The sequence below is a fragment of the Phymastichus coffea genome, unplaced genomic scaffold, assembly GCF_024137745.1.
Source record: "Phymastichus coffea isolate CEN01 unplaced genomic scaffold, Cenicafe_Pcof_1.1 PCOF00060, whole genome shotgun sequence".
In the NCBI taxonomy this organism is placed as follows: Eukaryota; Metazoa; Arthropoda; class Insecta; order Hymenoptera; family Eulophidae; genus Phymastichus; species Phymastichus coffea.
This window is the reverse complement of record NW_026706871.1, coordinates 287,308-301,691: the sequence shown is the minus strand read 5'-3', so window position 1 is coordinate 301,691 and position 14,384 is coordinate 287,308. Positions and strand designations below refer to the sequence as shown.

Sequence of the window (14,384 nt, the reverse complement as noted above, 5' to 3'; positions counted from 1 at the left end):
TTGCTGGATAATAAAATTGGTTTGTTAACTACAAATGAGACGATTTACTTTACATTTCCATATTTTGCAATTACATTTTGAAACAATTAAAAAATGTGAATTTTTTTTCATTTTACAATTATTATTGATTGCATTATTGTGAATAGTATATATTAATTGTTAACGTATTGAAAAATTGTGGTAACATAATTTTAAAAGAATAAAGGCTCGAATTTAATATTCATATCTGGAAATGGGATATCGAGTAACATTGCATCATAAACAAAGTCACCAAATTAATACAATTACGGAAGCGGAAGTAATCTACAATATTCTTTAAATCTGCTAATTTTATACACCTGATGCTGACGCTCAGGTTATATATATATATATATATATATAAAGTTGTAATGGTTCGTTTCCACTTGCTCATCATCATGATCGTGAATTGTTAGTATAATTCAACCCGCTACTTTAACAAGAATGTAATGAAGTATGTAACAAAGTTGAATGTGAAATATTCTGATCGTAAAATTGAAAAAAAAATATTTGGATTTGTTCAATCAAAGGAATGCTTTTTTAATTCATTATTATTATTATTATATAGTGAATTTGTAATAAGCGCAAGTGGACGAAGTAGCATTAATAAATACTTTTCGACGAGTCTGCGCACTGTGCTTGTTAAACAGAGACACAGCATATGCAGAGTTAAAAAGAGAGAGAAACCGCCCGTGGAGCGACTGGTAGAATTAAAGTGCGGCGATGTACGCATCTCTGGTCGGCAGTGCTCGTCGGCGGTCGTTCACTAAAGGAGCCTGAAGAAGAGTTACTGTGCCGCATCGCCATGAATACGACGACCACCTCGTGAAAAGACCGCTGCTCTTATACACATTCGCGTATACACAATACATACGCGCGCCGTAGACATTCTGCTTCTACGAAGACGAACCGGCAGGTAAAAGGCGATGGAGTCTGTCTGTTCCTCGCGGTAACAAATTGTTGTTAAGAACAATAGTACCGATAATAACAACGACGAGGACGAAGGGCGTGTGCGATGGACGACGTGGTGGCCGAGTTGAGAACCGAGATCGAGCGACTGTCTCGGGAGCTGGATCTCGCTTCTACCGAGAAGATCCAGTCGGCCCAATACGGACTCGCTTTACTCGAAGAGAAGGGTCAACTCCAGCTGCGATGCAACGACCTTGAAGGTCTCTACGACCACACCAAACACGAACTCGAAATCACTCAGGAGGTTAGTTTCCACGCGCCCCCGCTACTCACCTTTTTTGGATAGACACCGCGCTCTTGGGCCTTTCTTTTTTTTTTATTTTCGTCATTTTATTTGGTTACACCTGCGCGACATGTATGACATTGCATTGTACAACCTTCGGTATTTCTTAAATATCACTGATTATGAATGTCAGCTTATTTTTCTGCTTTCACCGTTATTTCCGATTGAATGAATACTTTTTGACTTTTGGGCTTAATTGATGTCATTACCTTGTTACACTTGTAACAAGATTGGTAATAAGTCATGTCTCTATCACGCTTTAGTTGATTAAATTTGCTTATGATGATTGTTCATGCAAATGTTGCATGCCTTGGTATATTTATTTTGCCTTACTTAACAGATAGCTAATATTCTAACAGGTAATTATAGTTTATTTTATGACTCATGAAATACTATTAAATTTATTCAAATTATATATGAGCAATTTTATCTTCACTTTTTGAGTCCTTATATTTATTTAGAGATATTTAATATTTGAATCTTATGACTTAAGTAAATTAATAAAATTTTCCATAAGAAAGATCTAAAGTATTAGACTTAATTTTGGGTTGACTGGAATGTATGCAACTATCGTAACTTAAAACTCAATGCTATGTCTCCAAAAATAGAATTTCATGAACCCTTTATATTTGGAACATTTCTTAGAAAATTCCATTTGCACAAAGCCATTAATAATATTATTATTACATAAAAAATTAACAAACTTTTATTTACAATTATATTTCTTTTTACAAATTATGTATATTTATAATAATTTAATTATGTTTTGCAGGCTTTGGCAAAATATCAAACAACTACAAAATTAACAACTAAGAGTGGTATTGAGCAAGAAGAGAGCTTATTAAATGAAAGTGCTGCAAGAGAAACTAGTTTACAGACTCAAATTATTGAGTTGGAAAGTGAAGTGAAGCAGGTAATAACTTGTTATCAGCTATTCAATCTTATTCAATAATATTCCATTAATAATACAAAGAATAATTAATTTTATTTAGTTGCGCCATGAGTTGGAGCGAGTGCAAGCAGAGCGTGATCATGCTCTACAAGAAAGAGAAGACGTAGGCAAAGACCATTTGGTGGTTGAGACAGAACGTAGAAGTTTGCGCACAGAGCTTAAAGAATGTAGATTTAGAGAGTCCAGATTATTGCAAGACTATACAGAGCTTGAAGATGAAAATATTTCCTTACAAAAGCAAGTGTCCATACTACGTTCCAGTCAAGTAGAGTTTGAAGGTGCCAAACATGAAATTCGTAGATTATCCGAGGATGTAGAATTTTTGAATAGCCAAGTAGAAGAACTGACAAACTTAAAAAAAATTGCCGAAAAACAAATGGAAGAAGCACTGGAATCACTGCAAGCAGAGCGAGAAGCAAAATATGTTTTAAAGAAGGAACTAGACCAGAGAATGAACAGTGAATCCATTTATAACCTTAGCAATCTTGCACTTTCGATTCGTGGAATGACAGATGAACAAAATATCTGTAGTGATGGTGAAGATGAATCTCCAGCATTGCGAAGGATTGAAGATGACTTGAAAACTCAAGAACCTGGCACTTCTACACCTAACAAACAGGTGAGTGGTTTTTTTGTCAAAGCTTTCAGTAATTCTTAATGAGACTTTATGATTACATTCTCTTATTATATTTTAGGTGGATTTGTTCTCTGAAATTCATTTGAATGAATTGAAAAAGCTTGAAAAACAATTGGAATTGGCTGAAAATGAAAAGGCAGTACTGACTCAAAATCTAAAAGATTCACAGTTTGTTGTTGAGAAAAGTCAAGGTGAACTCCAGTCTTTCATTGCAAGAATAGTCCAGTTAGCTGCTCATGTTCAATCTTTGCAACACATTCATTCCAAGCTGCCAGAAAAACAAGGGGATGATACAACACTTGACAAACTAAATTTGGTAATGATAAATTTTATTCAATTTTTATCTGATAAATATCAGAGTAAACTTTATGGCTAAGTTTTTAAAAATCTTTATAGGCTGTTATTCAATACCACCAGTGGAGTACCATGTCAGCACAAGAAGTTCAACAACTCCAAAAAGATTTGACTGAGCTTGAAAGGGGTTTGACGATATCTGATTCTACTCAACATCTAAGAACAGAATTAACAAATCTTCGAAATAAGGTAAGTTTTTTTCATTCATTTTTACTTTAATAAACAACTGATTTTATTAAATGTTTCCATTTTATATGGTGTGGTACAAGGGGGTTTCTTTTTTTATTTCTTAATTTAACATATATTTTTGTATAATACAATGGATAAGTGTGAACATTATGTGGTCAATATAAACGTAAATCAAGCGCTTAGGAAAATATTTGAGAACAATTATGGCATTTCAGATACCTGTAACAGAGAAGAGTCTCCAAGAAAAGGTTGGGGAATGTGGTCCTTCTAATGTATTTAATAATTTGATAGTATGGTTTTGCCTCCTCAAATTAATATTTACAGCTTTTCAATGCCCTAACTATGATATCCACAGAGACATTTAATTCTTAAATAATTTGAATCAAAATCCTTAAAAACTGTAGTTAGAATCTGACAAATGAGTGCATATTTTTTTATAAAAGTGTTGATGTATTTGTCAGAATCCACTATAAAGTGTTCTGTGTATACTATATATTGATTAATTTTTGACATGTCATTAAAGATGAAGAGATAAAAATCATAGTTTCTGCATCCTTAATACTTCGGTGACCATCCTTCTCAATATTAACTGCATCAAATGTATTAGTAGAAATTAATCTATTTAATTTGAAAATTATTTTATAACAATAAGCTTTTTCTCACTCAATCTTGTCTTATCTTCTGTGGCATGATGATAATAATAATAATAATTTACAGTCTTGAAAAGCCTGGATGCATGAAACAAAACCCTCATTAAATAATTTGCACTTCTTATAAGACAAAAAATTACTTCAAAGATCAAATTCTACAAAGATATGATGACAAATTGACTGTCATATATGATACATACCACATGATGCGTTATTTTGAAATAATTGATCAGCCTCTTGAATATTTACGTTTATAAATTGTAAAATATAATTTGCACCAATAATTAACTATTCAAAAGGCTAATTCAAGTTTTCACGTGAATGATTGTTGCAAAATGAATAGTTTATCAACATTTTCTATTATTTTAGCTGTTGGATACCGAGCAGAGGAGTATGTTGTTAGAGTCGGATGTTAGTATCCTTTCAAAACTTGCAGTAGAGGCTGGTAGTTCTTTGGAATCATCTCAAAACGATCTTCAAAATATGTCCGATGAGCTCGCTCAACTCTATCATCACGTATGCACAGTTAACGGTGAAACACCTTCAAGGGTACGTTAACGACGAAAGGTTTTTAAAGTAATAGATACAGTTCAAATATTAATTTGACTAATATATTCTGATATACATTTGTAGGTCATTCTAGATCATGAGAAAACAGCCCCTGAAAGCGAAGAAGACGGTGGAAAAATTGAATGGTGTAGGACGCTCTTCAAGACTGACATTAAAATCAAAGATCTCGAGAGTCTTAGTAAAGCTAAGGAAATTACCAAGAGTATTGAAACTGCCATGGATCAAATTAAACATCTGAAAAATGCCGTGGAACACACGATCGAATTGTCGAAAATCAAGGGCATTAAAACTGGAATGTGTGCTGTGTGTGAAGGTAATATATTCAAAGAGTAATAAACTAAAAAACTGTCAAATTAACTTTTAAAATGTTAATTATTTTTAATGCCCACATTTAACTTTTAGCCTCTGTTAGTGAGAATAAATTGGAAGTGGCAGAGTTGCAAGAACAAGTGATTCGACTGAAATCTTTGCTGTCTGCCAAACGAGAGCAAATAGCGACTCTCAGAACGGTTCTGAAATCCAACAAGAATACCGCTGAAGTGGCGTTGAGTAATCTCAAAAGCAAATACGAAAACGAGAAGACTGTGGTGAATGAGACAATGCTAAAATTGAGAAACGAGCTAAGGACATTGAAAGAAAGTGCAGCAACATTCTCAAGTAAGTTTCACAATGTTTACAAGTAATGTTGGTTTTTTTTCACATCGATATGCGATGTAAAAGTTGATTAATAACATGATTGTACATTTAAATGCTTGCGTCAACACATATTTATTATTCATTAGCAAGCTTTTAAAAGATTACGTTTTATTTATTTGTTCTTTTGAAAACTATGCACACAGTCTTGTCTTTAAAAAGTATTATTTTACCTCATAATATATAGCTTATACGCATTTTTTATCTTGATACATATAATAATCTGTTTGTTTTTCCCTCTTTTTCTTTTACTAACTTGCTTGTAACTAATGCTACGTTTTGTAACACATATAATAGCCTTAGCTTATATATTTGTATTAATATTCAGTTGCGTTACTTTTGACCTGGGACTAGCACTGGTTGTTTGTATTAGAAGTTCTTACGTGGCCATTTAATTTTTAAGTCGATGAAGGTTTACAGTTCCTATAATATGTTGACTATTAACATAATAACCAGTACCATGCAAAAAACGGTTACATGTCAGTTGAAGAAAAAGAAACTATATAATTTGTATCACATTCATTTCATTTTACATCTCATTTATTGATGGATTGACTCGGTAATTTTGTGGAAATAAGCTACGTTAACAGAAGTTTGTTAACGTCATTAGTGAGACGTTCATTCATTTGGTGATGGAATGAAGATCTTTTAGATGGAAAATTTTCATTCTTATGTTACTAAAATTCATATGTTCTTAGCTACGTGTGTTAATTATCATTGGCACAAGTGTACGTAATAATGGCTTTTGGAAATCATTGAATCTAACTAAAATTAAAAAATGACTTGTACAGTAAAGAAAATAAATTATTAGAAAGTAGCACTGCAAGTGAATTCAAATTCCAGTTGCTTTTCGCTTTGGCTCATCAGCATACAACACGCATACATCTCTCTTACTCTCTCTCTCTCTCTCTCTCTCTCTCTCTCTCTCTCTCTCTCTCTCTCTCTCTCTCTCTCTCTCTCTCTCTCTCTCTCTCTCTCTCTCTCTCTCTCTCTCCTCTCTCTCTCTCTCTCTCTCTCACACGTGTCTTCATAAGTCCCCTTTAACAAGAGAAAATACTCGCCCACGCCCACAGGTCTGCGCGCAATGTTCGCTGCGCGTTGCGAGGAAAATGCGACGCGCGAGGATGAGTTGAAACGCCAATTGGCAGTCGCCGAAGAGGACCGCAAGACACTCAACCAACTACTTCGTCTAGCTGTCCAGCAGAAACTGTGTGTGACAATGAAACTCGAGGAATTTGAAGTCGATCGAGAACTGAGGAACACAAGGCGGCACTCGCAGAACGCCGCTCAAGGTGGAGGTGGTGGTGGTGGAAATGGAGGCAGGGGCCGTGGTAGGCTGCCACAGCAGACGAACCGTCCTCATCAGGGCAGGGACTTCTTCTAGAAGATGGTCAAGATGTGGGGCAAAATATTCTGAGACGCGCCCAATACGGAACGACCGCGCGAGCTCGATAGATCTTTCAAGAGATTTTAAAATATTCTGTACAGACTACTAAGCTGTCGGCTTAGAATTTTTATAAGATTTTACAAATCGACTTCGTTAGATTTCTAATAATCATTCTTTTTTTAAGATAAAATTTGAAAATCGGGTATTGATGAGATTGACACTCTTGAAATCTATCTTTGAATATAGACTTTGTGAATTTGTTGACAGAATAACATTGGTACAATATAAAAATATAGGTGAATATTAATTTTATAAAATTCCAAGTCTGTTGTAAAATTGACGAGTCTCTTTTCAGAAATGATAGCTCGATTGTTGAGTGAAAATACATTCATACACTTCATCGTCACCTTTCTTCAATTGTAAAATGAATGATTCCATCAACATTAACTCAACAATCGATTGAATGGCCATAAAAAGCTCGTAAAAACGTTCCATTAAATTTGCTCCACGTCGCGACAATCTCTGCCTCTTGTTACAGCGTATCGTGCGATTAGATACGTAAGTCCACGAAATAGTGAAACGACGTCTCAGTGCGTGAATAAATTTTTGGAATGTTGAATTGCGCTGAACATGCGTCTAATAAAATTTTTTATGCGCGAAAGAAGGATAAATAAAATCTTCTTGTGTGTTAAACAGTAAAAAGAAGGAAAAGAGAAATTACAATCTTAAATTAAATTATTTATATTATTTTAACGTTCCGAATGGGTGTCGGAAAAGGCGTATTTTGTGCAATTATTTTAATATTATTTTATTGTATACAATACACTGTAATAAGTTATGATTTTTTTATTGTTTTTTTTCTGCATATGCACCTTATTGTAACCGATGCTACTACGACAGTTTTTGTATTATTTTTTGGCAGCTTTTTTCTATTTTTTGTATACTATCTGACATATCTAAGGCAGCTCGATTAGAAAACAAGTGAACATATTAAATGAGTGAAAAGGAAAACTAGGAAAAAATTTATATATATATATATATATATATAATGTAAATGAACTACCTGTATTTGTAGTTAGAAATATTATATTTAAAAAGGTCACAGCATCACTTGCATACATTGGTTGACTGAAATTGCAGAATTTGAGTTTCCCGTGTTTGAAATAGTACATTCCCGCATTTGTATCGTAATGTACTATTTCGATACGACGCGTGGAAAGCTCGGTTTTTGAACGCACGTTATTGGCCGTTCGTGCGGAAAGTACGTACTTTCCGTACGGAGTATCGAAAAGAGATTATTGTTTAAGTGATTTTATTTGTTAAAAGAGAATTATAATTTATCTAAGCTTAGTTATAATCAGTGATAAGTGTGAACAAGTGTTTAACAAGTTTATTAAAGATTTATAATATTAACTATTAATTATTGCATTAACTAATTACCACTTCTATCATTATACTTACACGAAACTTTAACAAAAGGAAAGTGGAAGAAAAATTAAATTTAAACGATCGTTTCAACGAGCATTTTTTTTTTCGTTGATACCAATATTTTACTGTTGAATATGTTTGTAAATTGAATGATTATTGTATGATATAGTAAAATCTCCGCTCAAAATTTAATAGGCAATAGTACGACATAGACAAAGTAGATTTAATTACAAATAAATGTAGTATTAGCTGATTCATATTCTCTAAAAAAAAGTTGTCGATGAACTTGTAAGTATATTAACCGTTGACGATACTTCTAGAGTATTTAGAAATTCCTTCCAAATAAATCACGAGCGGAGATTCAAAATATGTCCATTAACCAAACCGAGCCTCGTAAGGACCGTCCCTTGTCCTTTCTCCTTACACCACCGTACGAGCTACGTCCACTTATTTATAATGCCTGGAACAGCCAATTATTTATATTTTTTGAATATTTTTAGAAGGCTGTTCTTGAAAATCTGTCAACGTAATAATTGGCGATTACGAATATATGTTATAAAATGAGGTTCATTTGAATCTTCTAGTAATATAAATACGAGGATAGTTTTTTACGTAAGACAATAAGTGTGAGAGAATAATGAGAAAATTTTTCAAATCTTCATGATTCAGCATTTCAATATTTCAATTAAGCTTTTTCTCTCATACGTACGATCTTTCATACTTATATTATACCTGCAATGAAAGTAAGCATTAATGATTTATTTTCATATTATTTACTTGTATAAGTTTTAACATGTTGCAATCAATTTTCTATTGGATTTGAACAATATTTTCAATTATACAATAACATAATATTTCATTATGTTATCGATCAAATATTCTATTTTAATAACTTTTTGTTAAAATGCACATTATATCGTCCATAAAAAAGTTCCTTGGAATTCTGCACTTGACTTCAATTTAGTAATATATTTATTAACTTAAAAATCTCGCATACACGATAAACTTGACGTTTCACTTTGAATGCCATAATAAATGTATCGATAAATTTGAATGTTTTGTGTTCTGCGGTGGTGTCTGGTTTAGCTATTTCGTAAAAAAATTTAGTAGTCATGCATAACAAAACAAACAATATTTACAATGTAGGATAAAATTTAGGTTTCTCTTAAAAAGTAGATTTTGCGTGTACTCTTGACGAAACGAATGTACTAACATACTTAATTATTAGCACTTAATTATTACAACAAAAATAATATTCCGTTCTAAAAATCTGAGAAAAACAGTATTCTATAAAATGTTGGTGAAAAACAAATAAAAAGGATTCGTGATCGTTTAAATGAATTGAACACTTTTTGAATTCTTTCCCATGGGAAAAAAGTAGCTCACGAAATAGGAGCATTACTAATAATTATATCGAATAGTAATAATGGAAAAAATATTTTTTCGTGTTAATACTCCGGTACAATGTAATAATAGTAAAAAGATAAATATTATCCTAATAACTGAAGAGAATTTTTTTATATTAACTTATACATTTTTGATAAATTCTAGCCGCAATCCTCAATTGTATCTGTGCGATGATCTATTATAGATATATTCTGATTTTAACAAACAATTTATTAATTTTTGTTGAAAAAGGCTAGAGAATCGAACATTTCAGAAGCTTTTCATTTTTGTAAAACTGCCGAGAAAACGTACTTGTAAATAGTGTAAATGCACTATAGTGATGTAGCATTGTAAGAATATCAGAATTTTCCAAAGTAACTGGACGAATTGATGGCACTTTTGTGTCACTATGCAAACAAATGAAAGCGAAGAGATATTTACAATACACGTATTTTGTCATTTAAATATTTGTTTGTCTAAACACGTATACTAATTATCTCGAAGAGACTTATGTCGATCAATGAATGAGTGAAAAAAATGGTGTCCGCAAAATTTTATTTCAATGCGGTGACGACGGTTACATGCGATTTTTCATAATAAATATTGAAAAAGCTGTTGTGTTGGGTGGCGTTACTCGTAATCATAATTGATTTTGTAACATCAAATAAATAATATACATTTGTAACTCTATGACTGCCTAATTTATTTTCGACCAATTTCTCTTTTATAGAGAAAATTCATTTTAAAAATAAAAATAACGTAATAAACATTTGAATTTTTGTTTCTTCAAAGCATCAACATAAGCTAGTTTATAAGTATTATCATGAAATACAAGTAATTTTCTACTTGTCTTATGTGGGAATCAGTTGTAAATACAGTAAAAACAGACAGTAAGACTGCACATAAACTATCGGACATAAATTCCCGACCCGGAAAGTTCAAAAGCTATATTATTTTCAAGGATTAAGCATCGATGGCATAAAATGGTTATTTTTTGTCCCAATTTCCGAAAGCACAACTTGACAAAATATGTGCTTTTCCTAGCCTTTTTTGGTGTCATCGTTGCTTAATTGTCAAAAGTAAATTGAATTTTAAACTATGCGGATGACGAATGAATATCCCAGGAGAGTCTGCAATAGCACAGTACCGGTCAAGCCAAATTTTAAATAATCACCACTTGCTAGAGAGAAAAATATTATAACATTAGGAAAGAATTTTGTGTGTGTATGTGTGTGTATATGTATACATATTGACATACATACTTTCATATATAAATATATTTCTACATTTTTTGATGATCCTAGTTTATATGTTGAAATTGGAAAAGTGCTTTCCTCACAATCGGATTCTCATTACTGGGAAAAGTTCACATCAGCGCCTCCACTAGTCAATGATGCAAGATTGCAACCCGTGATTCCGCCGTAAGATTTACATATCTAAATTTTATATTATTATGTTACATTTAATTATAACGTAATTATAAATCAAAATTCTAATACACCAAATATCATTACGATATTTGTAAAATGAGTTATTGAATTCGTTCTAAACAGTATCAAAAATCATTTTAATTTTTAAAATTAGAAAGATTATATAGATATAACTACAATTGTCGTGATTATTGACTTTATGTTGTTTGCTGATTGATTTATTTGAAAAATGCCGTTGATTCAATAATTAAATGATATATTCTTATAGGTTCTTACGCATCAAATAATGTTATCTAAATTTACAAATATTACGGATTATATGTCTTTCAATAAATTTTTTAAATTAAAATGATTTTTGATAGTGGTAATTTAATTCTAGTTTTGATTCTACATAACATTTTTTATTTAATTTATTTAATAAATTAATTTAATTTTTAATTGAATAAAAAATATGAAATAGTATTTATTAGAAAGGAAGATATTATTGAACATGTAAACGCTAAACTTTCTACATAAAATATTTATTCAGGAATAAATGAACATTTTAAGAATTATATGTATAAGATTCTGTCTATTATTAAAAATGATCAAATATACGATTATGCTATATAGATTTTTTATGCCAATTAACTTTTTGTTAATTTTTCTGTAGAAGAAATAATGTTAGATATAATATTACATTCTTTAAAAAATATTATTTTATTTTTTGGGTTCAATAGCAAAGCAAATATACTGCTGACATGGAATTTAAACTTCAAATTAATATTACGGTACAATTAAATATAGCGATAATAATATGTACCTATATTTAATGCAAAATGTTTCGGCAGATAAACTGCAGCCTACACCTATAGCCTATATGGTCTTGTGCTGTGGCTCTAACTAGTTTACGCCACCGCCAATAGAAGCGCTCATGCTTGGATATGAACTTTTCCATTCCCAATGCGGGCATGCGGCAGCGGACAGCTGCAATAAACAGGAACAACTCAACAACTGCCGTGACTCAATCACTTAATCAGAGAGGTTATAAAAGTAGCCTTTCAATTATACGTATACCTATCTATTCCTAGCTATTAATTATCAATTGTATAATAAAAATGTGAGTGTTTTCAAGTTCATGTAGCTCTACTGATAATATTCTCATGGGTTTTCTACGTTCCAAGCATAATCAGAAGGGCGCTCTTAACCTCATCAGTATTAATGGTACGTAAATAGAAAAACAATTATATTGCAGTAATTTGTTTATGAATTGAAGCTCTTCTGACTTTTTAACTACTTGCTAATTGCAGGTGCTGTCTAGCAACATTGTTATCTGTAATGAACTAATAAATATTTAACGATTATTTATTCAAAACTAAAAGGTTACAAAATAATCATTTTCAAGAAATTAATTTTGGAACTAGTTTTACTTATTTGTATAGTAATAGTAAAATCAATTCCGATTAGTAATTGTACATTGTTCAGCTTCATTATATAGCAAGAATACTGCATATAACAACATACATTGATTTCATTGATAGCTTACCAATTAAATATAACATGCCACAGCGTGTATATTTTTGAACACTGATACATTTTGCAGATAGCTGTTTCTCTTTTACATACTCAAAATTAATTTTAAACGTTTTGAGTGAATCGTTTTATTTTTATTTTTATTTTTAATTTTTTTGTCTCAAAAATGATAACAGGTAGTTTGAGATTTAAAGTGATATTTATAATAGTATTAACTGTATTGTTCTGGCAAACATCAAAATTATGGTCCTCATATTCAGAAAATACAAGAGTGAAAAAGATTTTCGAAAGTGCAAAAGAAAATACTCAACAAATATTGATAACTGTATATTATGAAGCACTCTGCCCAGATTCAAGAAATTTTATTATAAAACAATTAGTGCCTACATTTGAAAGTCTTGAAGATTATATTGAAGTACAGCTGATACCTTATGGGAAAGCAGAAACAATTGTAACATCTGATGACTATGTATTTAAATGTCAGCATGGAGAACTTGAGTGTGAAGCAAATATAGTTCATGCTTGTTCCATTAATAAAATAACAGATTCAAGAAAGTCTTTAGAGTTGATAGCTTGTATGATAAGAAATAATCTCCAGCCTTTTGATATTTTGGAAAGTTGTGCTGGTGGATTGGATGAGTACAAGACCATATTGAATTGTGCACAATCCAACGAGGGTAGAAGATTGTTAGCCAAATATGGAGAAGTCACCAATGATTTAAATCCAAAAGTCAATTTCATTCCAACTATTACTTTAGATAATGAGTTTGATAATCAAATATTGATACTTAAAAATCTAATGAATCAAGTATGTCAGCGATTATTATCTCCACCAAAAATATGTGACAGTTAACACATTCAAGAAAGTATTTTATAACTTGAATTACTTTTATAATCTTTTGAACCAAGCAGCCACATGTCCTATTTTTATGGCCACAGGTAGCTCAATTATTATGCTTATATTTCATGACTGTACAATATTTGTAAAAATAATTTTAGAACATGTCAAATTATTATTGAATGGACATGTTGATATGATGTACTAGTATATTTTTACTTAGTTTCAGTCGTAATTTTGCAACTTTGTAAAAAAATGATTTGTTTATCTATATGTTATAAATATATTTAATATCAATCGATCACAGTTGATCTGTTTTGCAAAAATCATTATATGATTGTAATTAGTAGGTGGAGCATTTATTATAATGCATAATATTTGTTTGCTTTGTAAAAAACTAATAAAAATAAAAAAATAAAATATTCTAAAAAATTATCTTACTTAATTGTATGATTGATTAAGCTGTATTTGCGGTATGTTGAAAGAAAAATAATTTATTTTCTCTGTGAAAAAATTAAATTGTCATTTAATGCTAACAATTTCATTCATTTTAATAATTACAAAGTTATTTGATATTTGATCAATTTATGAAAGGATTTCTTGGCATTTAGAGCACGAGTCTGGGGTGTTTGAACAATTAGCAAATCTAAAATTTGTCACAAAAACTTTTTGCTTAAGTTGCTTATTTACCGAAATATCAGATGAGTCAGCTTTATGCCACTCCATTGAAATGTCATCTACAGTTTTATTCAATCAATATATCCCTCTTGCTCTCGTAAATATTTCTAAATTTATTATATATATTATAAATTGTTATATTTTAACATGAAATTTGAAAAATTTTTAATGTTCAAAATACGTTTTTTGTCTATTAGCTTTTCTTTTCAAGTTTTTACAGATTAAACGCTTTTGCCGAAATTTTTCCCATTGTTTTCTCATCTTTCTCAGTTTCTGGCAGTGCCGGATTTACATAAGGGCACTTTGGGCCCGGCCCATGGACCCCCATAAATGTAGGGCACCCACAAAATGAAATATTTTTGATTTTTTAATTCCTTGCATGAGCCCCCACATCATTCGTGCCCATGGGC

At 31.2% G+C, this 14,384-nt stretch overlaps 2 protein-coding genes across 3 annotated transcripts; both read left to right on the top strand.

Annotated features, from left to right (window-relative positions):
- The first annotated feature begins 722 nt into the window (after positions 1–722).
- Positions 723–10,223, top strand: LOC131666737 (protein bicaudal D-like). 2 transcript variants are annotated; one of them, XM_058939615.1, is made up of 10 exons: positions 723–1,231; positions 2,043–2,183; positions 2,263–2,841; positions 2,918–3,175; positions 3,256–3,402; positions 3,618–3,674; positions 4,422–4,601; positions 4,686–4,935; positions 5,025–5,279; positions 6,389–10,223. In XM_058939615.1, exons 1-10 carry the CDS (start codon positions 1,034–1,036, stop codon positions 6,697–6,699), a joined length of 2,376 nt encoding a protein of 791 aa, XP_058795598.1. In that variant the 5' UTR covers positions 723–1,033; the 3' UTR covers positions 6,700–10,223. The 2 variants fall into 2 exon arrangements, with proteins under 2 accessions (XP_058795598.1, XP_058795599.1); XM_058939616.1 differs by lacking the exon at positions 3,618–3,674.
- A 1,682-nt stretch (positions 10,224–11,905) lies between these two features.
- Positions 11,906–13,651, top strand: LOC131666684 (gamma-interferon-inducible lysosomal thiol reductase-like). Its single transcript, XM_058939531.1, has 2 exons — positions 11,906–12,149; positions 12,236–13,651. Exon 2 carries the CDS (start codon positions 12,625–12,627, stop codon positions 13,309–13,311), a length of 687 nt encoding a protein of 228 aa, XP_058795514.1. The 5' UTR covers positions 11,906–12,149; positions 12,236–12,624; the 3' UTR covers positions 13,312–13,651.
- Positions 13,652–14,384: the final 733 nt, after the last annotated feature.

Bases quoted from the DNA above. Each gene is read 5' to 3' on its own strand.
- LOC131666737 (XM_058939615.1), top strand. From the start codon at position 1,034: ATGGACGACGTGGTGGCCGAGTTGAGAACCGAGATCGAGCGACTGTCT. The intron at 2,184-2,262 runs GTAATAACTTGT...AATTTTATTTAG, and splicing joins TGGAAAGTGAAGTGAAGCAG to TTGCGCCATGAGTTGGAGCG. The intron at 4,936-5,024 runs GTAATATATTCA...TTTAACTTTTAG, and splicing joins AATGTGTGCTGTGTGTGAAG to CCTCTGTTAGTGAGAATAAA.
- LOC131666684 (XM_058939531.1), top strand. From the start codon at position 12,625: ATGATAACAGGTAGTTTGAGATTTAAAGTGATATTTATAATAGTATTA.